The following is a 24,117-nucleotide window of genomic DNA, read 5'->3' on the forward strand; positions in this document are numbered from 1 at the left end:
GTGGTGATTTTGTTGCTTACTCAAAGTGTACCACAATCATTGAGCCATTGCATCTTATATGGACTTGGGTGGCTTCTTTGTTTCAGTCCCAGTCTCTCTACTAAATCAGAACTTGCAATGTTGTTGCAGCTGCCATTGTCAACAATAATTCTGCAAACCTTGTCCTTGATGGTGCCACGAGTGTGAAAAATATTATGCCGCTGCCCTTTCTCTTCTCTAGCTACATTGACACTAAGCACACGATGAGAAGCAAAGCAATCTCCCATGTCGGCCTGAATATCACAACCACTCTTCTGGCCCTCGTCATCGTCATGAACATCCGGTACTCCACTATCTTCATGTTCACTCTCAGACTCCCATTCACCTTGTTCATTGATAAATATAACTCTCTTGTCTCGACGTTGAGAAGAAATGTGACCATGCCCTTTTGTCACACCCTATGTTTGTAACACTTTGCCACCATAGGTTTTTACAAAATTTAGAACCAATTAAAACTTTTTGTGTGCTTGTGATGATTGATTTTGTTTCTACTTGCGTGTGTCATTGATTGTGTTTTACATAACAAAAATTAATCTTCTCTCAAGAACTCATTTCCTTGACCCCCAAACCCTTGCCCGATGATCATGCCATGTGTATAGGACCACAAACTACTTTTATAAGATATTGTTTCAACAAATAGGCAATTTATTTCTTCAAACTTTCAAAAGCGAGTGAGTTGATATTTGTACTACAAGTCCTCAATTTAAGAGGGATGTTTTACCCCAAAGATTTTATTTGGATCCTATTTTTCAAAAGACTTCCCAAAACTATGAAATAATTATTTTAGAAGTTACTTTCGTATTTTATTTAAATAACTTTTTGTAAGTCCAAAATGGTATTTCATAGGGAAAAACTATTTTATTACTTCAAAAATATTTGAGAAACTTTAGGGAAACTCAGTAGACATATATTTTCCATACATAAGAGTTTTAACACATGGTCATGTTCAAAATATTGGACAAAACCCCTCAAAACCCTTTCTGCCTAATTCAAGATTTTTTAATATTTCTATAGGAAATATTCTCAAAACATCCGAGGAAAATTCCGGCAAGTCAAACATGATATATGTGGTGATCCTTCAAATTTTCATCTCAATCCAAGTTGATTTGGTTAACCTAAATACCCCAAACCCCTCTCCATCCAGAACCAAATTTGAGCAACTTTACATTGCCAAGTTTATCCAATTGATCTCAAATATTACAAAGGTGATCTAGCCCCCAAATAAGGATACTATATCAATTTGTGCATTTGTGGGGGTTGATTTGATCACCTAGGACCACGAGAATTCGATTCTATCTAATTTTAGGGATTTTCATCTTTACATTGCCAACTTTGCTCAAATGAGCTCGAACTTGGTGATCCCTACTTATTTTACCCACCATTCCATCCTGCTAAGTTTCACTATGATTGGGAAACGGGTCTTGCCCAAAATAGCATCGTACACCTTCTACCAGAATCCCAAAATCTCTGCTATGGCATCCAAAGCTATTCTCCTTCACTACAACTTTTTACAACAACTTTCCTGAGGCCCGAGGCATCTCCAGTCAGCACCCCAACGCCTATCTCCATGATTACATGGGTGAAAACCACATGCAGCTTCCTGCATAGCCACATACTTCCTCTCTCTCAGCCTCCCCTCTCTTTTGGCAAGCATCCACGGTATCCAAGGCCAACTCCAAGTAGTTTACTCCCCCTGTGGCTTTAGGACACAAGTGAACATGCCAGTGCGCATTAGTGGCGCAATCATGTCGGCCAAAGTCGTGCTCTGGAGCACCCTATAGAGCATCCGAGAGGTGACATCGCGTGTGCGGTCACCTTGTACTTCCCCCGCATCCGAGCCGATGTCCCTAGACTTTAGGGAGACACAAAGCCCATGTCCCTCTCCTCTCTCTCCCTCTCATGCCCTCCCTCACACCCGCTTCATGCAAGCCGAGAGCTCCAATAAAAAATCCCACACGTGTGGCACGTCTGCTCTCCCCTCTCCCTCTCTTTCCTTCCCTAGCCCAAGACCAAGTCCACGAGAGACGCAACCATGTGTCAGAGGGCCCCCCACCTTGGTAGGGACAGCCAGGCGACCGCTAGACTTTGGTCCATGGTGCACCCGCATCCGGGCTATTTAAGGATGCTGCGTGGTTCCCTCTCCTCTCTGATCGCCCTCTCGTAGCCCCAATCGAATTCCCATTCCACTCCCCCTCCATTGTCCCCTCTATGTGCTCGAAATCAAGCCGGTCGCTCATGGGCATATGTACCTAGGGTAGGGTCAGAGGCCTAACCTAGATGTCCTACCTAAGGGTACCTCATTAAAGACTTGAAGGCCACAAGGAAGATACCGACTGGATAGCCATAGCGTCTATGTCACTCGGTAAGAAATCAGTCGGACTATTTTCCCCTTCACTCGACAACCAATTTCCACTCGGAAGAAGCCAGTCGACGCAGAAGACCAGAAGCCACTCTAGGGAGGCTAACAGGCGAGCGTTCGGCTGGTCGTGATAAATAACATTAATCACGTACATTATCAGTAACGTACACCTTTAAAATCCATTTATCGAACCCTTAGATCATGGGCCTTGATGAGGGGTAGCGCACTCTATATAATCCACCCTCCCCTCTGGAACAGGGGTTCGCATCCCCTGTAACACGCATTCGACACTACAAGAGCTCCCGAGCACTGAGACTTAGGGTTGTTACCTCTACGAGAGGGGCCTGAACTCATACATCTCGCGTACAAGCTTGCTATAGCTAGGACTCTGCCCTCTCCTTTTGTACCCTACACCTTTACTGTCAGGTTCATTCCCACCAAAGTTGGCTCCCACCATGGGGCAGGCTTCTAAACGACTTCCTACAAGTTTGCGATTTTCATTCTCCGTCATGTCTTCTAGCTGCGATTCGTTCTTGGGTGGCGAGATCCATTTTGGCGCGCTCGTCTTGGTTGTCAATGACTCGGCATGGTTTCAGGAGGCGCTTCTCGACATCGAGGCGCTCCCGATCCGCGGGGCGACGCATTTCCGTGCAAGCTCCTGCAATGTACTCCTTTGTCAGCCGTCGACTCCGCTGTCGACTGTTTGCTCCATTGCTCGACATCACAAGCGATCTGGTCGCTCACGACTTCAGCGATGGGTGAAACACGTAGAGGCTCGCCAGGCGTCACCTCCGTCCTCTCCGCAGATTGCTGCAATCGAGCCTACTGAACCTCTTCGAGGCGCGATCCACTCGGTCTCAGATCCGTCCGATGTTCCTTCCTAGTGCGAGAGATGCAATCCTGCGGCGGAGGTCTTCATGGCGGGTTCCATGGAGAGCCCTCCTAGGTTCGTTCGCGGCGAACACGAAGTTGGAGAACCATCAAGTGGACATGCCCGCCGTCGTCCTCCAGTTTCCAGTCGGCATCAGCGACAACTCTTTTCGAGTGGACCTTAAAACAACATCGAGGTATTTTGTACTCCGGTACTTAATGTTGCAGCTGCTGCTAAGATAGTAGATTCCATTCAGCCGTCAAACTCAAAGGCTGGTAGAGGCTTAGAGCAGATTTGTAGTTTGCTTCAAGCAGCGCAACAACTAAACTCAGCTGTGTGAGAATTGCTCAATAGGTTGCACAGTAATTCACCCAGAGCAGATCATTCAGTTTTCAGTCCAAGATCACCTCAGCATCACGGAGACGGAGGTTACCGAGAGAATCGACACAAAGATAAGGGGCAGAATCAGTTCGCTCCCCGATACCACCGTGATGACTTCCGTCGGGTGCATTCTCCTCCGAGGAGTGGTAAGTATGTATCCCGATACTACGACGACATGCGCTCGTTCGTTGATGAGCGGAGTCCTGGATTTGATGCGAGAAATGTATTCGCGCAGAGGAGGATTGACAGGGGCAGAGCTCACAGAGATGGTTTTGACAGAAATTGTCCGAGTGGGAGCGGAACTGCAGTTTTTGGCCCCGAGTGCTTCGATAGAGCAATCCGTTCAGCTGATATTCCCCCAACTTCAGGATGGCGGTTGGAATAAGTAAGTTCATAGGAGAATCTAAGCCTGAAACATGGCTTGATGACTACCAAGGGGCAATGCAGATTGGTGGAGGCAACGATAGCGTCGCCATGAAGCATTTGCCTCTGATGTTGGATGGTTTAGAAAGGGCGTGGCTGAATAAGTTGGCTCCTTCTAGCATCTACTGCTGGGAGGATCTTGCTCAAGTGTTCAGTTAAACATTCGAGTGCACGTGCAAGCGTCCTGCTAGTTTGTCCGAGTTGCAGCTTTGCGTGCATAAGCCGAATGAATCTTTGAGAGATTATATCTAGCGTTGGACCACCATTCATCGCACGGTGGAGAACGTTTACTCACACCAGGCTGGTGTGAGGTACAGAGAGCTATATTTGAAGTTTGGTCATACAGGCGACATGTCCATGAGCAAGATGATGGAGATTTCTGCCCGATATGCCAATGGTGAAGAAGAAGACCGCATCCGCAACGGTAAATGAAAATTAGTCGACAACGATGCTGGCGGCAATTCCACTCAAAAACAGAAGCGCAAGGCTGATGGTTCTACTTCAGCAGAAGCAGCCGCCCTGGAGGCACAAGGAAAAACCAAGGGAAAACCCAAAGGGCAATTTCCCCCAAAGAAGTCTAAGAATCAGTCAGATGTTTTGGATCTACCGTGTGCAATCCACACAACGAAAGATGAGGATGGCAATCTGATATTGCCCAAGCACACCACTCATCAGTGTATAGGCTCTTGATCCAAGAGTTCAAAGATACGCCATCGAGTGAGAAGAACCCTGAGAAGGAGGATGAAGAGTAATTATATTATTACTACTGACTTCTGATTCTTCTCATGTAAGTGACTTCACTAAACCAATAGACTACTAATGTATGTATATCATTTGGACCGCGTGAAGATGAATATTGCATAACAGAAATTAAAATTCATTGGTATAGCAGAAAAAGTGACAGTTTGTCTTGGAAACAGATGCGGAAAATCATTGTATTTAAGAAATCACATATACGCTAAATGCGTAGTTTTAAAAAAACATCATTTGAAGTCCCACTAATAGAAAACAGGGCTTTGGACCACTTGAAGAAATCCCATTAGTCCCGGTTCACCCATGAACCGGGACCTATGGTGTCATTTTTCCCGGTTCGTGAGGCCAGGGCGCCAGGCGGGCATCATGGGCCATTGGTCCCGGTTCGTGTCAACCCTTTGGTCCCGGTTCCACACACAAACAGGGACCAATAGGCAGGGACCGTTCGTATTCCCCTTTAGTCCCGTTGGTGGGTAAAACAGGGACCAGGTGGACCGTTCCTGTCCCCTTTAGTCCCGGTTAGTAGAGCAAACCGGGACGAAGTTGTGGTGGTAACCGTTCGTATCACACTTTAGTCCCCGTTGTTCGCTCAACCCGGGAGTAAAGGCTCAAATGGTTTGCATCCCGCTTCACAAAAGCACAACCGAAGCAGAGTCTCACAAGTTCTCTGTTCTTCTCCTCTCTCGCTCTCTTCTTCCCTTCCCTTCTTCCACCATGCCAACTCGCTTCAGATAGGTACTTGCACATGGCAACAACAAGCTCGACAGTTGAAGGAACGGTAGTTGATGCCGCGGTGGATCATGAGAAGTTCTTGGGGCTTGATCTGGTGTACACGGCCGATCAACGAGATGTTGCCGTCATCCAACTATGTTTCAAACACCATGTCTTGATCTTCCAATGGGCGAGGTATGTTTTGAGGCTTTCTTTGATCCAAGGTTATGAAAATTGCATATATATAGTGATTTCTTTAGGTTCCATTGGATAGCAATATGCAGTTTCTATATATGTTCCATTGGATAGTTAATTGAGGGTTTCTTGATGAATTCATACGATATGAAAATTGCATAGGATCTACAACTATATGTTACATTTTGGAATCATATAAGGATCAATTTCTCTTTAGTTGTAGTGAAACAATTTTATGCGGCGTTCTTTGATCCAAGGTTATGAAAATTGCATATAGCTAATGATCTCCCTAGGTTCCATTGTATAGCAATATGATATGTCATAGTTATGAAAATTGCATATAGCTGGTGATCTCTCTAGGTTCCATTGGATAGCTATATTGATCACTCTAGATTCCATTGGATAGCAATATGCAATATGTCTAGCTTGTTGCATATTTGCAGAACCGTGGAAGAATATATATATATATATATATATATATATATATATATATATATATATATATATATATATATATATATATATATATATATATATATATATATATATATATATATATTTGTCATAGTTAATTTACGGTTTCTTGATCAATTCATAGGATATGAAAATTGCATAGGATAGCAATATGTTCCATTTGAATCCTAAAGATAATTTTCTCTTTAGTTGTAGTGAAACATTTTTCCTTGTTGCAGCAGTATGTAACATTTGTTCCATTTTAATTTGATATTGTTGTAGTAGTGACAAGCATTGTCCAGAACTCATGGACTTCCTTCGCAGCGGCATCACTTTTGCTACCGTTTACCTAACAAACGACAAGTGAAGATGAGGCACAACTTCGGTTTTCAGAAACCAACTTATTGCCTCATTGATCTCCAACAGGAATTCAGGCTCCGACATGCCAGGACTTCGATGGCTCATATGGCAGTCGCCCTGAACGACGAGGAGTATGGTGATATGAAGACCAAATTCCCAAAGTCTCAGCACAGACTTTGGGAGAGGACCCCACTTCACCCTATCAACATTGAGTATGCAGCAAAAGATGCATATGTTTCATACGAGTTGTAACACAAGATTCGAGTCGCCAACTGTGGCCGGCGTCACCTTAGACAAGGTGGACATTCCGGTTCAGACGATTCAGATGAGTAGTGTTCACAACGGCGAACACTTGTATATATATCTATGCTAGCTATTATTATGTACTGTTTGGACTAGTATCATTATGTACTGCTTGGACCAATTTATTTATGTCTAGTCTCTGTTTGTGCCATTATAGTTTCCAAATTTGAATGGTTTAGCCCTTTCTAACTTCATTTGCTACATTTTAATTGTTTAGCCCTTTCTAACTTCATGATATCTTGCATTTCGACCACATGTATATACAAAAAGTGTTCAATTCAAATAAGTTCATAAAAATGAAATCCCTTTTGTAACAGATCTGTTTTTGATTAAAACGGTCATTTAAAATAACCTAAAAACCTAGCAAATAGAATATAACGATAAAACACACTAATATTAAATAGAAGGAAAAAGAATCGCTCAACAATTTATATTTTTAGTAAATGTATTGACAAAATTAAATAAATAAAGTGAAAAGCGAAACATCCAGTTCAAAAAAATGAAATCCCTTTTGTAACAGATGAGTTTTGGTAAGAAACCTTGATACTTCGAAAGAGATTGTCCGATTTGTACACAAACTGCATCCAGTTTTTGCCGCAACCCTGTCAAATTTTTAGCACTTGCTATGTGGGTGAAATGATGATACCATGCCAACTTTCAACGTATTCAGAGTTCATTTGTAGTGCTTTTCAATTTCTTGGCCATTTAGCTCAAACAAAAATCAGTAAATGCATGAAAAATTCCAAATGACTCAGAAAGTGTTGAAAATTGATGATGTGGCCTTGAATGGTGCATTTTAAACACAAAAAAAGTCTTGAGTTCAAATAAGTTCAAACAAATGAAATCCCTTTTGTAACAAATGAGTTTTGGTAAGAAACCCTGATACTTCGAAAGAGATAGTCCGATTTATACATGAAGTGCATTCAGTTTTTGTTATAACCCTCTCAACTTTTTAGCACATTCTATGTGGGTGAAATGATGATACCGTGCCAACTTTCAACCTATTCAGAGTTCATTTGTAGTGCTTTTCATTTTCTAGGCCACTTAGCTCAAAAAAATCAGTAAATGCATGAAAAATACCAAACGAACTCAGAAAGTGTTGAAAACTGATGATATGGCCTTGAATGGTGCATTTTGAAAACACAAAAATTCTTGAGTTCAAATAAGTTCAAAAAAAATGAAATCCCTTTTGTAAAAGAAGAGCTTTCGTAAGAAACCCGCATACCTCGAAAGAGATTGTCCGATTTGTACATAAGTGCATCCAGTTTTTGCCGCAACACTCTCAACTTGTTAGCACTTGCTATATGGGTGAAATGATGATACCATGCCAACTTTCAACTTATTCAGAATTCATTTGTGGTGCTTTTCAATTTCTGGGCCATTTAGCTCAAAAAAATCAGTAAATCCATGAAAAATACCAAATGAACTCGGAAAGTGCTGAAAATTGATTATGTGGCCTTGAATCGTAAATTTTGAACACACAAACAGTCTTGAGTTCAAATAAGTTCAAAAAATGAAATCCCTTTTGTAACAGATGAGTTTTCGTAAGAAACGCTCATACTTCGAAAGAGATTGTCCGATTTGTACACGAAGTGCATCCAGTTTTTCCCACATACCTCTCAACTTTTTAGGACATGCTATGTGGGTGAAATGGTGATACCATGCCAACTTTCATCCTCTTCAGAGTTCATTTGTAGTGCTTTTTAATTTTTGGGCCATTTAGCGCAGAAAAATCAGTAAATGCATGAAAAATACCAAATGAACTCGGAAAGTGTGAAAATTGATGATGTGGCCTTGAATGGTGCATTTCGAACACACAAAAAGTATTAAGTTCAAATAAATTCAAAAAAATGAAATCCCTTTTGTAACAGATGAGTTTTCGTAAGAAACCTTGATACTTCGAAAGAGATTGTCCGATGTGTACACGAAGTGCATCCAGTTTTTACCGCAACACTCTAAACTTTTTAGCACATGCTATGTCGGTGAAATGATGATACCATGCCGACTTTCAACCTATCCTTATAGTGCTTTTCAATTTCCAGGCCATTTAGCTCAAAAAAAACAGTAAATGCATGAAAAATACCAAATGAACTCGGAAAGTCTTGAAAATTGATAGTGTGGCCTTGAATGGTGCATTTTGAACACACAAAAAGTCTTGAGTTCAAATAAGTTTTCAAAAATGATATCCCTTTTGTACTAGATGAGTTTTCGTAAGAAACCCTCATGCTTCGAAAGAGATTGTCCGATTTGTACATGAAGTGCATCCAGTTTTTGCCGCAACCCTCTCAACTTTTTACCACATGCTATGTGGGTGAAATGATGATACCATGCCAACTTTCAACCTATCCAGAGTTCATTTATAGTGCTTTCCAATTTCTAGGCCATTTAGCTCAAAAAAAAGAGTAAATGCATGAAAAGTACCAAATGAACTCGGAAAGTGTTGAAAATTGATGATGTGGCCTTGAATGGTGCATTTTGAACACACAAAAAGTCTTGTGTTCAAATAAGTTGAAAAAAATGAAATTCCTTTTGTAACAGATCAGTTTACGTAAGAAACCCTGACACTTCGAAAGAGATTGTCCAATTTGTACACGAAGTGCATACAGTTTTTGCTGCAACCCTCTCAACTTTTTAGCACATGCTATGTGGGTGAAATGATGATACCATGCCAAATTTCAACCTATTTAGAGTTCATTTGTAGTGCTTATAAATTTCTAGGCCATTTAGATCAAAAAATTCAGTAAATGCATGAAAAATACCAAATGAACTCGGCAAGTGTTGAAAATTGATGATGTGCCCTTCAATGGTGCATTTTGAACACACAAAAAGTCTTGAATTCAAATAAGTTCAAAAAAATGAAATCCCTTTTGTAACAGATGAGTTCCGTAAGAAACCCTGATACTTCGAAAGAGGTTGTGCGATTTGTACGCGAAGTGCATCCAAATTTTGCCGCAACCCTTTCAACTTTTTAGCACATGCTATGTCGGTGAAATGATGATACCATGCCAACTTTAACCTATTCAGAGTTCATTTGTAGTGCTTTTCAATTTCTAGGCCATTTAGCTAAAAATAATCAGTAAATGCATGAAAATATCCAAACGAACTCGGTAAGTGTTGAAAATTGATGATGTGGCCTTAAATGGTGCATTTTGAACACACAAAAAGTCTTGAGTTCAAATAAGCTCAAAAAAATGAAATCGATTTTGTAACAAATGAGTTTTCATAAGAAATCGTGATACTTCGAAAGAGATTGTCCGATTTATAGACGAAGTGCATCCGGTTTTTCCCACAACCCTCTCAACTTTTTAGCACATGCTATGTGGGTGAAATGGTGATAGTTTGCCAACTTTCAACCTATTCAGAGTTAATTTGTAGTGTTTTTCTGGGCCATTTAGCTCAAAAAAATCAGTAAATGCATGAAAAATACCAAATAAACTCAGAAAGTGTTGAAAATTAATGATGTGGCCTTGAATGGTGCATTTTGAACACACAAAAAGTCTTGAGTTGAAATAAGTTCAAAAAATGAAATCCCTTTTGTAACAGATTAGTTTTCTTAAGAAACCCTAATACTTCGAAAGAGATTGTCCGATTTGTACGCGAAATGCATCCAGGTTTTTCCGCAACCCTCTCAACATTTTAGCACATGCTATGTGGGTGAAATGATGATACCATGCCAACTTGCAACCTATTCAGAGTTCATTTGTAGTGCTTTTCAATTTCTGGGCCATTTAGCTCAAAAAAAAATCAGTAAATGCATCAAAATTAACAAACGAACTCGGAAAGTGTTGAAAATTGATGATGTGGCCTTGAATGGTGCATTTTGAACACACAAAAAGTCTTGAGTTTGAATAAGTTCAAAAAAATGAAATCCCTTTTGTAACACATGAGTTTTCGTAAGAAACCCTCATACTTCGAAAGAGATTGTCTGATTTGTACACGAAGTGCATCCAGTTTTTCCCGCAACCCTCTCACCTCTTTAGCACATGGGATGTGGGTGAAATGGTGATACCATGCCAACTTTCAACCTATTCAGAGTTCATGTGTAGTGTTTTTCAATTTCTGGGCCATTTAGCTCAAAAAAATCAGTAAATGCATGAAAAACACCAAATGAATTCGGAAAGTGTGAAAATTGATGATGTGGCCTTGAATGGTGCATTTTGAACACACAAAAAGTTTTGAGTTCAAATATATTCAAAAAAATGAAATCCCTTTTGTAGAGATGAATTTTCGTAAGAAACCCTCATACTTCGAAAGAGATTGTCCGATTTGTACACGAAGTGCATCCAGTTTTTGCCGCAACACTCTAAATTTTTAGCACAGGCTATGTCGGTGAAATGATGATACCATGCCAACTTTCAACCTATTCAGAGTTCATTTGTAGTGCTTTTCAATTTTTGGGCCATTTAGCTCAAAAAATCAGTAAATTCATGAAAAATACAAAATGAACTAGGAAAGTGTTGAAAATTGATGATGTGGCCTTGAATGGTGCATTTTGAACACACAAAAAGTCTTGAGTTCAAATAAGTTTAAAAATGAAATCCCCTGTGTAACAGATGAGTTTTCTTAAGAAACCGTGATGCTTCGAAAGAGATTGTCCGATTTGTACGTGAAGTGCATCCAGTTTTTACCGCAACCCTCTCAACTTTTTACCACATGCTATGTGGGTGAAATGATGATACCATGCCAACTTTCAACCTATTCAGAGTTAATTTATAGTGCTTTCCAATTTCAGGGACATTTAGCTAAAAAATGAGTAAATGCATGAAAAATACCTAATGGACTCGGAAAGTGTTATAAATTGATGATGTGGCCTTGAATGGTGCATTTTAAACACACAAAAAATCGTGAGTTCAAATAAGTTCAAAAAATGAAATCCTTTTTGTAACAGATGAGTTTTCGTAAGAAACCCTGATACTTCGAAAGAGATTGTCCGATTTGTACACGAAGTGCATCCAGTTTTTCCCGCAACCCTCTGAACTTTTTAGCACATGCTATATGGGTGAAATGGTGATACCATGCCAACTTTCAACCTATTCAGAGATCATTTGTAGTGCTTTTCAATTTCTGGGCCATTTAGCTCAAAAAAAATCAGTAAATGCATGAAAAATACCAAATGAACTCAGAAACTAATGAAAATTGATGATGTGGCCTTGAATGGTGCATTTTGAACACACAAAATGTCTTGAGTTCAAATAAGTTCAAAAAAATGAAATCCCTTTTGTAACAGATGAGTTTAGGTAAGAAACCCTAATACTTCGAAAGAGTTTGTCCAATTTGTACACGAAGTGCATCCAGTTTTTGCCGCAACCTTCACAACTTTTTAGCACATGCTATGTGGGTGAAATCATGATACCATGCCAACTTTCGACCTATTTCAGAGTTCATTTGTAGTGCTTTTTAATTTCTAGGCCATTTAGCTCAAAAAATCAGTAAATGCATGAAAAATACCAAATGAACTTAGAAAGTGTTGAAAATTGATGATGTGGCCTTGAATGGTGCATTTTGAACACAAAAAAAGTCTTGAGTTCAAATAAGTTCAAAAAAATGATATCCCTTTTGTAACAGATGTGTTTTTGATTAAAATAGTCATTTAAAATAACCTAAACCTACCAAATTGAATTTAATGATAAAAACACAATAATATTAAATACCAGCAAAAAGAATCACTCAAAAATCTATTTTTTTAGTAAGATTAGTCACAAAATAAAATAAATAAAGTAAAAAAACGAAACAAAAAAACTAGATTAAAAAAAATGCCACCTACTAGGCCACCACGGCCTGAATACGACTAGAAACCCAACCATAGAGTTGGGCCAGGATTCAGGCCCACAGAAGGCCGAGAAGCCTGCAGTTGAGAGGAGCTAGAGAGGGTATGCGCACCAGCGCTTATAAGCCATTCCTGGGCTCCCTCGGCTAGCGAGGTGGGACTAAACATTCAACCGCACCACGTCTGTGGCAGGCACAGGCCATTAGGCCCGGTTTGTGCCACCAGGCGACACGAAAGACACCCTTTCGCGTCGGTTATCGGCACCAACCGGGAATAGAGGTCTCTTCTTCCCGCCCTTTGGGCTGCTGGAAATTGGCCTTTAGTCCCGGTTTGAGGCACCAACTGGGACTAAAGGGGTGCATTGGTACCTGTTTGTGCCTCGAACTGGGACCACTAGTTTTCGCATATAGGCGGGAGTTGTCAAAATTTCCCCCAAAACTCTCCCATTGCTCGCCGCCGCCCCCCGAGCCAGTCTTGTTGTCGTCGCCCCCGATCCAGTCCTCCTCGTCGTCGCCGCCGTCCTCGAGCCCGTCGTTGCCGTCCCCGAGTCCATCACCATCGCCCCGAGCACGTCATTGTTGCCGCCGCCCCCGATCATGTCCTCCTCGCCACCGTCGACGCCCCGAGCACGTCGCCGTCGCCGCCCCCGAGCCTGTCGTCGTCGCGGCCCTAGGCCCGTCGGCCCCGGTGAGCTCCTCCTCTACGTGCTCTGCTTGTCGCCGCCGCCGCCCTGCATATTGTTGTTCATAGGAATTTTTGTTCATATAACGTATGTGTAGATATTACGCCTTAGCAGTATATATTAATTCCATTAGATAAAATTTGTGTTCATAGAAATTTGTTCGTATAAAGTACACGTAGATATAATGCCTTAGCAGTATATATTAATTCCAGTAGATAAAATTTGTGTTCATACAATTTGTGTTCATAGAAATCATGTACATAAAAGGTAGATTAGTGAGATATATAAGGGCATGCGGTATAAAAACTGTCATTCATATGTGATGGATCGTGCTTTTGAATCTCTTTTATTTTATTTTGAAAAATGAATGAATATTTGTTTCTCTATTCAAACCCATTGCTACCTAATTAAATTCAAATTTGCAAACAAATCATCAACGACATATATTAATTCCATATTTGTTCTTTAAATAGCAGGGCTTTAAATAGTTGTAGAAATTGTTCTCAACGTCGACGATGCCCATCACGCATCCTCGTCGTCGACTCGGTGGCGACCACCTGCTTGATAGGCGCCATCATGTGCGGGACTGGGCTCCGCCGGGCTGGCACTGGGAGGTGCTACCTTCTGGGGCGCGCATCTTGGCGAGGAATCAGGCTCCCGTCGTAGACTCGGAGCTTCTTTGGTGGCGGTCGCGTGGGCCACTTCCGGTGCGGAGGCAGCCGGCCCCCGAGGAGGAGGTACTTCGCTGTTGGACGCCAGGTTCTCCAACACCTGGCAGGTTCTTCAGGGATCTCACCCGAGCTATGATCCTGTTATGGTTCCTTCTCTGTGTGTTTGCACCCCCCGTGACTCAGTACAACGACAGCTCTTTGGGTGATCAGTTTGATGATGGACCACGAGTGGAAGAGATTATACTAGAGATGTATTCGAGATTAAATTCGAGATGTATTTAGTTGATTATTGGTTCTCACTGAAATAAAACCTTTTTTCCTCTTGAGATCTAATTCATTATATATCATAACATACATCTATGAACTATTCAACATTTGGAAATGAAATATAAAAAAGTTTCTGCATGTTTAAAACATAGAAGTTCGCATAATTCGGTTATTCATACAAGGAGCTGAAATATTTGCAGAAACTATATGGATCAAAGAGAACAGTTGTTGGGGGAGATAATGCTCGGTGATTATTTGTCATATCTCAATGGCACAGATGGTCCGGAAGGAGAGGATGATGGCTCGGATGATCAAACAATGGAGGAGGAAGGACATGATCATGAATGCTCCGTTGACCGAAGGCTGGAGGAAGAAGGAGACCATGATGACGGCTCCGATGACCAAATGGAGGAGGGAGATGTTGCAAAGTCCGGCGAGGTATATATATTAATTAATACCGAAGGTATGTACATATATTAACTCTTCTTTCTTCTTTTATAGCCCTTCGGATCGAGCCAAGCCTCGGTAAAGAGATGAGGCCCGAAGAGAATGTCGCGCATGGATGAAAAGTTCATGATCACAGCACCTGCGGACGATGGCCTACCGATTAAACCCAAGCTGAGCAAGGACGCATTTTCTGCTCAGTCACTATGTCACCTATAAATGGAAAAAGCCTAAGGGCGATGACGTCCCTGAAGGTCATTATGTCACCTATAGGAAGAAAGATGATCTTTGGACCATGCTAAAGGCAAATTTCACCCTACCGGCAAAGGATGATCCGAATAAGCCAGTTATAGAGCCACTGGTCAAGGCGTGTGCTTTTAAGAAGATGGCACATCTATTCGGGAAGTGGAAGAATGATTTGAAATCAATGTTTGTCGACAAAGGGAAGATTCCAGAATTCGTCGGCCGATTTTAGAAGATAAGAGATCACTGGCCCACATTTGTGGCCTACAAGTCAACAGAGAAGAGTAAGAAAATGTCAGAGACAAACAAGAACAATGCCTCAAAGAAATAATATCACCATCACACGGGATCTAGTGGCTACCTCAAAGCCTGGCCGTTTTGGGACAAAGCTGAGAAAGATCTGATTGCTAAAGGGGTCTAACCACACACATTGAACTGGCCAGACTGTTAAAGGACTTGGTTCTTCGTGGTTGGGGCAACTTTAGACCCTCAAACAGGGAAGTGCCATTGGACGGACGAGGAACTTGCAATACCCTTGATCAAGCTTCAGAAGTGTATCGCCGCAGCGCAGGAAGGGACCTTCATTCCAGACAAAGAGACGGATGAGCTGACTGAGGCCCTAGGGAATGTTGACACCCTAGATGAACACGAGGCACACCAGGCTCCGTTCCATGGAAGTTTGGATTTCCTAACGCAAGTGGTTACAGGAGCCGGGATAAAAAGAGGAAAGCGGAGCTGAGCGACACGTAGCATATCAAGGCAAGACTGTAAAAGCTTGAGGAACTTGAGAGCCAGCGAGTTGCCGACCAACCATCTCAGCGGCACGAAGCTACCCTAGAAGGTACCCCGCCATCTCAGCGGAGAAGCAGCATGGCTTCCACGGAGCCCGTTCAGCATGACTTCACGGCTCCTAGCTACCCCGTGGATACTATCACGAAGGATCAACGTTGCGAACTAAGGATGAAATGTCCAAACCTCACTTTCAAGGCGGATGTAGGCTCTGTTGAACCTCCGCAACCCAACAGAACTTTTCACTGCCTTCCGATTCCACATGGCTATGCTGTTGTTATGGTGGATCAAGTAATGGAGGAATTTGAGCAACTCGAGATTGATGACCCTACAGGTGAAGGGGAGATTCAGCTGGTTTGTGCTCTGGGAGTACATGTGTATGGCAGAAGGAGTTCATCAAGCTTCCAAGCTAGACGCCTCCGCCTCCTCCTCCTCCGACGACGAGTCAGGGCACTCCGCCTCCTCCCCCTCCTCCTCCTCCTCCTCCGGCGAGTGATCAGGGCACTCCGCCTCCTTCTCCAGCTCCTCCGACGCGTGAGGGCACTTCGCCTCCTCCTTCACCTACTCTGGCGCATCAGAGCAGTCTGCCTCCTCCATCGCCTCGTCGGAAATGTCAGAAGACATACGCTGCCGCTCCGGCTCCTCGGTGCGTCAAAGCAGTCCACCTCCTTCTCTCAAGCGGAAGAGATATGCCTCCTTCTCTCTAGTGGCTAGCAGTACAAGGAGAGGTGGGAAATATGGTCCATTTCTCAAGCCTCTGGAAAAGTTACCATATGAGAGGACCAAGGAGGAAAACCAGGACATAAGTCGTACAGAATTGAGGGCCCATTTTGCAAAGAAAACTCCACCTCCAAAGGAGAAGCTAGATCCGGTGAAAGTGGAGTGCACTATCAATCAACTGCAGTGACCACCAGTGCCTCCGTCGGATTCCAACTATGACCGCATTCTTAAAAAGACATATGCACAAGCAGTGCGGTCGGGAACTACTTCTAGTGATGCAAGGTTAGCAGAACGAAGAAGTGGGAAAACAATTCCCGGGCTCGATATCGTCGTCGCTAATCATCCGGAGATAGTGCCCGGTACCAATCCTGATGATTACTTGGGGGATGATGTATCAAAAGAACAATATAAATACGTGCACGGGAAGCCTCTCCTCAAACCTGGTCATCCTGCTCTAACAACGATGATGCACAGATTGCATGAGTGGTACATGAAAACGTGCAGGGAGTCTGGGAAAAATGCTATATATGTGGCAGTGAAACCAGAGCACGAATTCATTGGCCTTCCAGTGATTACTATTCAATTTGAGGAGTTATTTCATTTATACAATCAACTAGCCCTCGACAAACAACTCATGGCTTCCTACTGTCTGTAAGTATTACTTCCACAGTTAAGTCTCTAGCTTAGCTCGTTCATTGCATGGATATATAATTATCATGACTATATATATTATGCAGATTGAAGATCGTTGAATTAAAAAAAACAGGAATCGTCGATGTTGGGTTCATTAGCCCAGATGCCGTAAATGAATTGACGATACAAAACTCAATCAAAGAGACCGAGGAGAACTTGCTAAACTCATTCCTTATACATCAAAAAAGGGGAATAATCTTTCCTTACAACTTCAAGTGAGTGTTGTTGTCTTCTCTATAAACTCGGTTTCGCTTAATCGAGGTAAATTAAGTAATGTAATTGATGAGTTATATATGCGTGCGCAGAGAACACTTTATTCAGCTATCCATTGACATTGGCAGGGCATTAGTAAATGTCTTAGAATCGAGACGTAAAGCCAAAGAGGATTATGAGGACATTACTTCAATGCTCAAGAAGTAAGTTCAGTCAATATACCGAGACCATATCGGCATGCAACTTTCGTTAATTTCCTGATATCAAGTAATCATTTCCTTTGCCTGGTAGGGCTTGGACGAAGTTCGCCAATAAGGTTCCCGGTTTAAACAAAGAGTTGCGATTTACGCACCCCAAAGTAAGTAGTACTAGCTAGTTCTGGCATCTTTAATTGATTCAAATTTTCATCAATATATCATTATCATGCTTGCTTATCACTTTGATTGAACTTTATTATCGTAAAGTCTATGTACTAGAAAGAAGGTACTGTTTTATGTGCATACTACGTATGCGAGTTCATTCGCCACTCAACCTCTGAGCGGGTCTTCCCTAAGAAACAATTGCAAGTACGTAAATAATATTCTCAATTGTGTTGAGTTTTATTCATATATATGCATGTATTGACCCCCTTCTTTAAATTAGATCTCGCAGATGCAGGATGAACTTCTACTATATGATTGCACACGAGCAATTCAAGAGAAATTGGCGGGATTCTTTCTTGACCACGTCATACAAAAAGACGGAGAATGCCATGTGGATTTGTCATTGGATCTTAAATAGATGATGTTTTGGATTAATTGTAAAAGATGTTATGTTGTATATATGTAATAGTGTGGAATATATATACAAAAACTTGTTGTTCGACCAAGCACGGAGAAAGAGAGGACACTTCTCTCTATTAGCTAGCTAACACAATATGAAACCACTAAATTAACCCTCCAAAAAACACAACCCCCCTCCCCTCCATTCAAAAAAAACCCTAGCTCTGACCAGATGCTGACGCGTGGATACCATTTGGTCCCGGTTGGTGTGACCAACCGGGACTAAAGTTCCTCCTGCCCAGGCTCCCCGCAGTGGTCGCGTGGAGCTCCTTTAGGCCCGGTTCATAATCCAACCAGGACTAAAGGTTTGGGCCTTTAGTCCCAACCCTTTAGTCCCGGTTCAAGAACCGGGGCTAATGGGCTGTTGGAACCGGAAAAAATTGGCCTTTTTCTACTAGTGTCCTTAGTATAAGTATAGATATATTTCGCATGAACTAACGAGAGTGCTATAATATGGAGACAAATAGTACTATGAATTCTTGCCAAATGAGGATGCACAAACAGAACATTTTATTCCCTATAAGATGGCTCTCTCAAGAATAAAATATAGTTGTACTTTTAATGGCATTAGTATGAAACAATCATGATATTAGTATGAAACAACATATCAACTATTCTCTTGAAAAAATCCATAACTTATGTTAGGATGTGGCAACCGCGGAAGATATAGTCTAATGCCCCACTGCCGCAGCACATCCACACACTTACATAATGAAATTCTGAACAACGAAGATTAATATTTGGATAAGAAAGTTTAGTTTTTTACATGATCTGACGTAGAGATTGTGGAACAAAACATGGGTTAATATCTGAATTGGCTCAGATAAAATGTGAGCTATAACGAATGAAGTTGGCGAGTGAAAAAAGTTTTTAATCACTTTTAGGAATACATGAACACTGCAGATATGCTACACCAAAGTATTCTCTCTGTTTCTAAAATCAGTAAAACTGGGCACGAGAACACATCATGGATTGCCATATTCAGATTAACTCCATCATAGTATTCTCAGGTTATTAATTCACTTTAGAAATAAAAATAGGCATTGCATTTATACAAAATTTATGATAAATTTTATTATCCATATACCCAACTAATATATATAAAACAACCACCACCTACCAAACTTCATGATTAGAATAATGATAAACCAATAAAAACACAAAACTATTTAGTCAAATACATATACATTTTTCTAAGACCATGTGTGATACACATAGTAGACGGGCAGATGGACCAAAATTATACAGACCTGCAATAGTAGGTTGTGTGCACCGAGGACAAGAACACAAACTCAAGGAGTTAACTGACTAAAAAAAGAATTCTGGAACAAACACTGAGTTAACTGACAAAGAGAAGTGCATGAAGCAGCGAACAAATGGGTCGGTGAACCAACCTGAAGAAGACAAAGTTCAACCTGGAAGATACAACCCTCTGGCCTCCTTCGACTCGGTAGGCTACTTAACCAGAGGAAAGACTTCAAGGCGACTTGGTCGGCTACTAAACCAGTTGACTTACCTCTATACACTTTGGTGAAATGTTGCAGAATGTGCCATTAACGAACAACGGCGTGCAGGAATAAAAGGCCACGTCAAGTCTAATAATAGATATGTAGGAATAAAAATAGCCACCTCAAGTCCAAATTACGTGTGTAGGAATCTTATAAAATGCATGTTTTTTTTCAATCTAGATAGGATTCATATTTAGATAGGATTTAGATTCAGGTGCATGTGTTAGCATAGTCCAAATAATGTTCTAATTTGGGAGCGCATTCACTTGAGCCAATAGATATTCAGAGTAATATGCGAAGGGAATGCAACAATGTTTTCTGCATGGTTCCATAATAGAGGATGTATTATGTCATTTGTGAACAAACTCATGAGACATGACATAAATATTAACAACTCATCTACAGTCTATTATGGCAGGAAAGTAGCAAAGCATTAGCGGAGCATTGAAATTACGGGGAATCTGAACTTACCTCATGAGAGAATTCGAATAGGCACTGGCCGACAGCGAGGGCTCCATATTCGTCTGATACATCTTCATTGCCCTTACCAGTTGGTGACCTAATAGCATGTTGACTCCAACTTACGAATCGAAAATTCAGCTCAAGTTGGAGACAAACATCATAGAATAAATGGAGAAAACAAAAAGGAATGGCTCACCGATGCGGTTCAGATTTCAATCAGGGCACAAGAGAGGGGAGGAACAAAGGTAAAGCAGCAGCACAACAACCGATTCGACGAAGGTACACACCACCAAATCGATTCCCACCACCACTGAAACTGCAATCCAAGAAAGCTGAGAGAGCAACCGGGACCGCCGACCGTGACAGATGGCGCACGCTGAGATCTCTTCACGCGAGAATGTACTGGGCTGTGGCGACGCGATTGTTGAGGGTGGCCCACTGGTGCGCGTGGTAGACGAAGCCGTCGGGCTCCGTCACCGACCGGCCCATGATGATGAGTTGATGGATATACTTCTTGCCCCTCGTTGGTTACCACAAGTGGAAGGTGAAGATGTAGTTAGCAGCAGATTTCCCTTACACGAGGACTGTAAGGTTTATCGAACTAGGAGGACTCCGAGGATCAACAAGTAGGTGCCCGCTGCTCTGGTGCTAGCAGAAGATTAGGACCTGCTGACACAACAATTAACTTTTCTCCCAATGAGTACAAACAGGTTCAAAATCTCTCCGGCCTTGTAGTTTGCAAAGGATGAAAACACAAGCGGGAATAGTGATAGTGATTGCAACAGAAAAGTTAATGAAAGCAGTAAATGATGGAGGCGTAAGCAATGGTGGTAATATGGACCTGCGTCACATGATGTTCACTAGTGATGCTCTCTCCCAAAAAACGATAAACAATTATGCATGGGTAAACAAATTACAGGTGGGCAATTGACAGAATTATAAACGCACCGCAATGCAAATTATGCTACGTGAAAGTTAGAGGCTCAATAGTAATGGGCAGTACGCCAAGACAAATAGACCATTTATTCATCAGCATCTACTTGCTAATCATCCACCTTGAGAAATCTATCTAGAACATCTCGCTGGTATTAAGTTACGAGCCTCACCCAAAGTGTAAACTCAAAGCAACAGACAACTGCATTAACGAACTTTGCGTAAGGTAAACAATCCTTGCAAATGCGGTCACAAGCACCGTTGTTTTCTCCCTGGTGGCAACAACACATCCCCTAGTCTCATGTTTCTGTCACTCAAGCTAGACATCAGGGGGCATGAACCCACAATCATGCATCACGCACCCTCCAGGAGTTACAATCTACTACTCGACCAAAGCAATAAAGAGCAACAAAGAACATGCATGAATCACTAAAGAACATAATATAAAAGCATAATCAAACATATAACTCATCACAATTTGAACGTAATATCATAATCCATCGGATCCCAACAAACCAAGCATAGCAATAGAAGGAAAATTACATAGGTGCCTTAATCATATAGGGCAGCTCACAAGGGCTAATCATTGAAGCACAAGATTAGAGAGAAGACATCACATAGCTACTGGTCATGGACTCATGGTCTAAGGAGGACTACTCACGGCACGTCCGGGAAGTGTCCATGGCGGTGGAGAAGCTCCCGGAGGTCAATCCTCCCTCCGGCAGGGTGCCGGGAAGAGGTCTCCCGACGCTACCGATCTCGCAAGCGCTGAGGCGGCGGAACGATGGAGAAATTCACAATTCTGGATATGATGCAAGGGTTTTCGACCGGAGGGGTAATTATAGGCCAAAGGAGGGCATCAGAGGATGTGGGGCCCACCCAGGCGACCTCTGGGTGCAGCCAGGGGCTAGGCCGCGCAGGGAGGCCGTCTGGGCAGCCCCTGGCTCACCTCTGGCCCATCTTTGGTGCTCCGGAAGCTTCTGTGATGCTGATTTTTATATATTTTTCTCTGGATTTTTGGGACACAGGAAATTTGAGTAAAAGTCCCTGCAAAAAAGACATCAGCAAATAGAAACTCGCACTGGGTGCACTGAGTTAGTAGGTTAGTCCAAATATGTGTAAAAGATATAAAAGTGTAGTAAAATATATAACAATGTCACCCAAAAGATCATGGAACAAGCAGAAATTATAGATACGTTTCGGACGTATCAGCCCTCCAGCTCGACGAGGTGGCACAACTTCTCGTGGTCCCCGTACGCGGCACCCGTGTAGACGCCATCCTTGAGATACTCCCCCGCCGCCTCCGCGTCCCCCGCGGCGGCCACCCCACCGGCCGCGGCCGCAGCTGTCGTGTCCTTGAGGACCTCGAACTCCGACGCCATGGCGGGATCGGTCTCTCTGGATTGGGCCAGGGAGGGATGGGAGGGGGGTTGGAGGACGTTGGATGCGTGGTTGGCCCGGTGGACCTTGTCGCGGGGCCATTTTTTACTCCGGTGATGGGGGGAGCCGCTGGGAGGGGGGCGACGCGGTGGTTGTGGTGTGGAGGCGCGGGGAGGAGAGGCGGATTAGGGAGAGACAGAGTGGGGATAGATCAAGGGAGAGGGCAGATGGGAGCAAGGGGGCATTAGTTGCTGTCCTCTTTGTCGTCCGCCTTGTTATAAAGCTAACGACAAAGATTCCGAGGCAGACAACAAAGTGGGTCTGTGCACACGACAAAGAAGCCCGTGATAGCAAAGGGGACAGCTCCAATTGAGGTGACCCTTTGCCGTCTGTTTGGACCATCTTTGCCATAAGCCTATGCTTTGCCATCTATTTTTTGGCAGCTGATGGCAAATAGCTTCTTCGCCATCAGCCAGCAGACAACAAAGATCTAGCAGATGGCACTGTGATTCCTGTAGTGGTTCTTTGATGGCTCCAAAATGTTGAAAGGGTCCGCTGCTGGTGTGGTACTGGTGTCCCCAAAAGGCGACAAACTCAACTATTTTCTCCAGATTCATTTTGATTCCTCTAACAACGAGGCCGAATATGAAGCCCTCCTCTACGATTGCGTATGTCCATCTCACTCGGCGTCTGGCGCTTGATGGTGTACGGCGACTCAGATCTGGTGGTCAATCAAGTGATGAAGGAATGTGATGTCAGAAACCCCGCCATGACTGGACATTGTCACGCAGTAAGCAAGCTTCAAAATAAGTTTGAAGGTCTAGAACTCCACCATGTTCCCCGATTGAAAAATCAAGCAGCTGACGAACTGGCCAAGATTGGGTCCACACGGAAACCTGTCCCTAGCAATGTGTTCCTGGAACACTTACATATTCCTTTGGTGCAATAGGATCCTTTCACTGGAGAGCCCCCACAACCGATAAGCACCTCCAATCCAACTGAGATTGATGTTCTAGCAGTCGTTGATTTTGTTATGAAAATTCTGGTGATCACGCCCGATTGGACAGTACCATACATTGCATACATCCTGAAGCGAGAACTCGTGGAAGACGAAGCTGAAGCTAACTAGATTGTCCGCAGATCATAGGCTTTTACTGTGATGGGCGATCAACTTTATAGAGAAAGTGTTACTGGCGTTGCTCAACAGTGAATCTCACCTGAGGAGAGCCGACTGATCCTGGAGGAAATCCAATCGAGGACCTATGGTCATCATGCGTCCTCTCGGACCACTGTTGCCAAAGCATACCGAGCTGGGTTCTTCTGCCCGCGAGCTAATGAGATGGCCAAAGATATCGTTGATCACTTCGAAGGCTGCAAGTTCTATTCTAACTTGTCTCACAAGCCTGCATCTACCTTGAAGACCATCCCACTCGCCTGGCCATTTGCTGTTTGGGGTTTGGATATGGTCGGCCCATTCCGAACGTGCTAGAGTGGATTCACACACCTGCTTGTTCAAGTCGACAAGTTCACTAAATGGATCGAAGCCAAGCCGATAAAGAAGTTGGACTCGCGCACCACCATCAAGTTCATGAAGGAAATAACATTTCATTATGGAGTAGATCTCATGTGGATTTATATTCAGAGGCTGAGGCTGAACAGGCGCGATAGGACGGAGT

General features: G+C 42.8%; 1 protein-coding gene across 1 annotated transcript; it reads right to left on the reverse strand.

Annotated features, from left to right (window-relative positions):
* Nucleotides 1–20,340: 20,340 nt before the first annotated feature.
* Nucleotides 20,341–22,443, reverse strand: LOC123402812. Its single transcript, XM_045096771.1, has 2 exons — nucleotides 22,274–22,443; nucleotides 20,341–20,575 (listed from the first exon to the last, which is right to left on the reverse strand). The coding sequence occupies exons 1-2, from the start codon at nucleotides 22,441–22,443 to the stop codon at nucleotides 20,341–20,343; spliced, it is 405 nt and encodes a 134-aa protein (XP_044952706.1).
* Nucleotides 22,444–24,117: the final 1,674 nt, after the last annotated feature.

The sequence above is a fragment of the Hordeum vulgare genome, chromosome 6H (genome assembly GCF_904849725.1).
Source record: "Hordeum vulgare subsp. vulgare chromosome 6H, MorexV3_pseudomolecules_assembly, whole genome shotgun sequence".
NCBI classification, from domain to species: domain Eukaryota; kingdom Viridiplantae; phylum Streptophyta; class Magnoliopsida; order Poales; family Poaceae; genus Hordeum; species Hordeum vulgare.

Bases quoted from the DNA above. Each gene is read 5' to 3' on its own strand.
- LOC123402812 (XM_045096771.1), bottom strand. From the start codon at position 22,443: ATGGCGTCGGAGTTCGAGGTCCTCAAGGACACGACAGCTGCGGCCGCG. The intron at 20,576-22,273 runs CTGATACGTCCG...TTCGTCTACCAC, and splicing joins CACCTCGTCGAGCTGGAGGG to GCGCACCAGTGGGCCACCCT.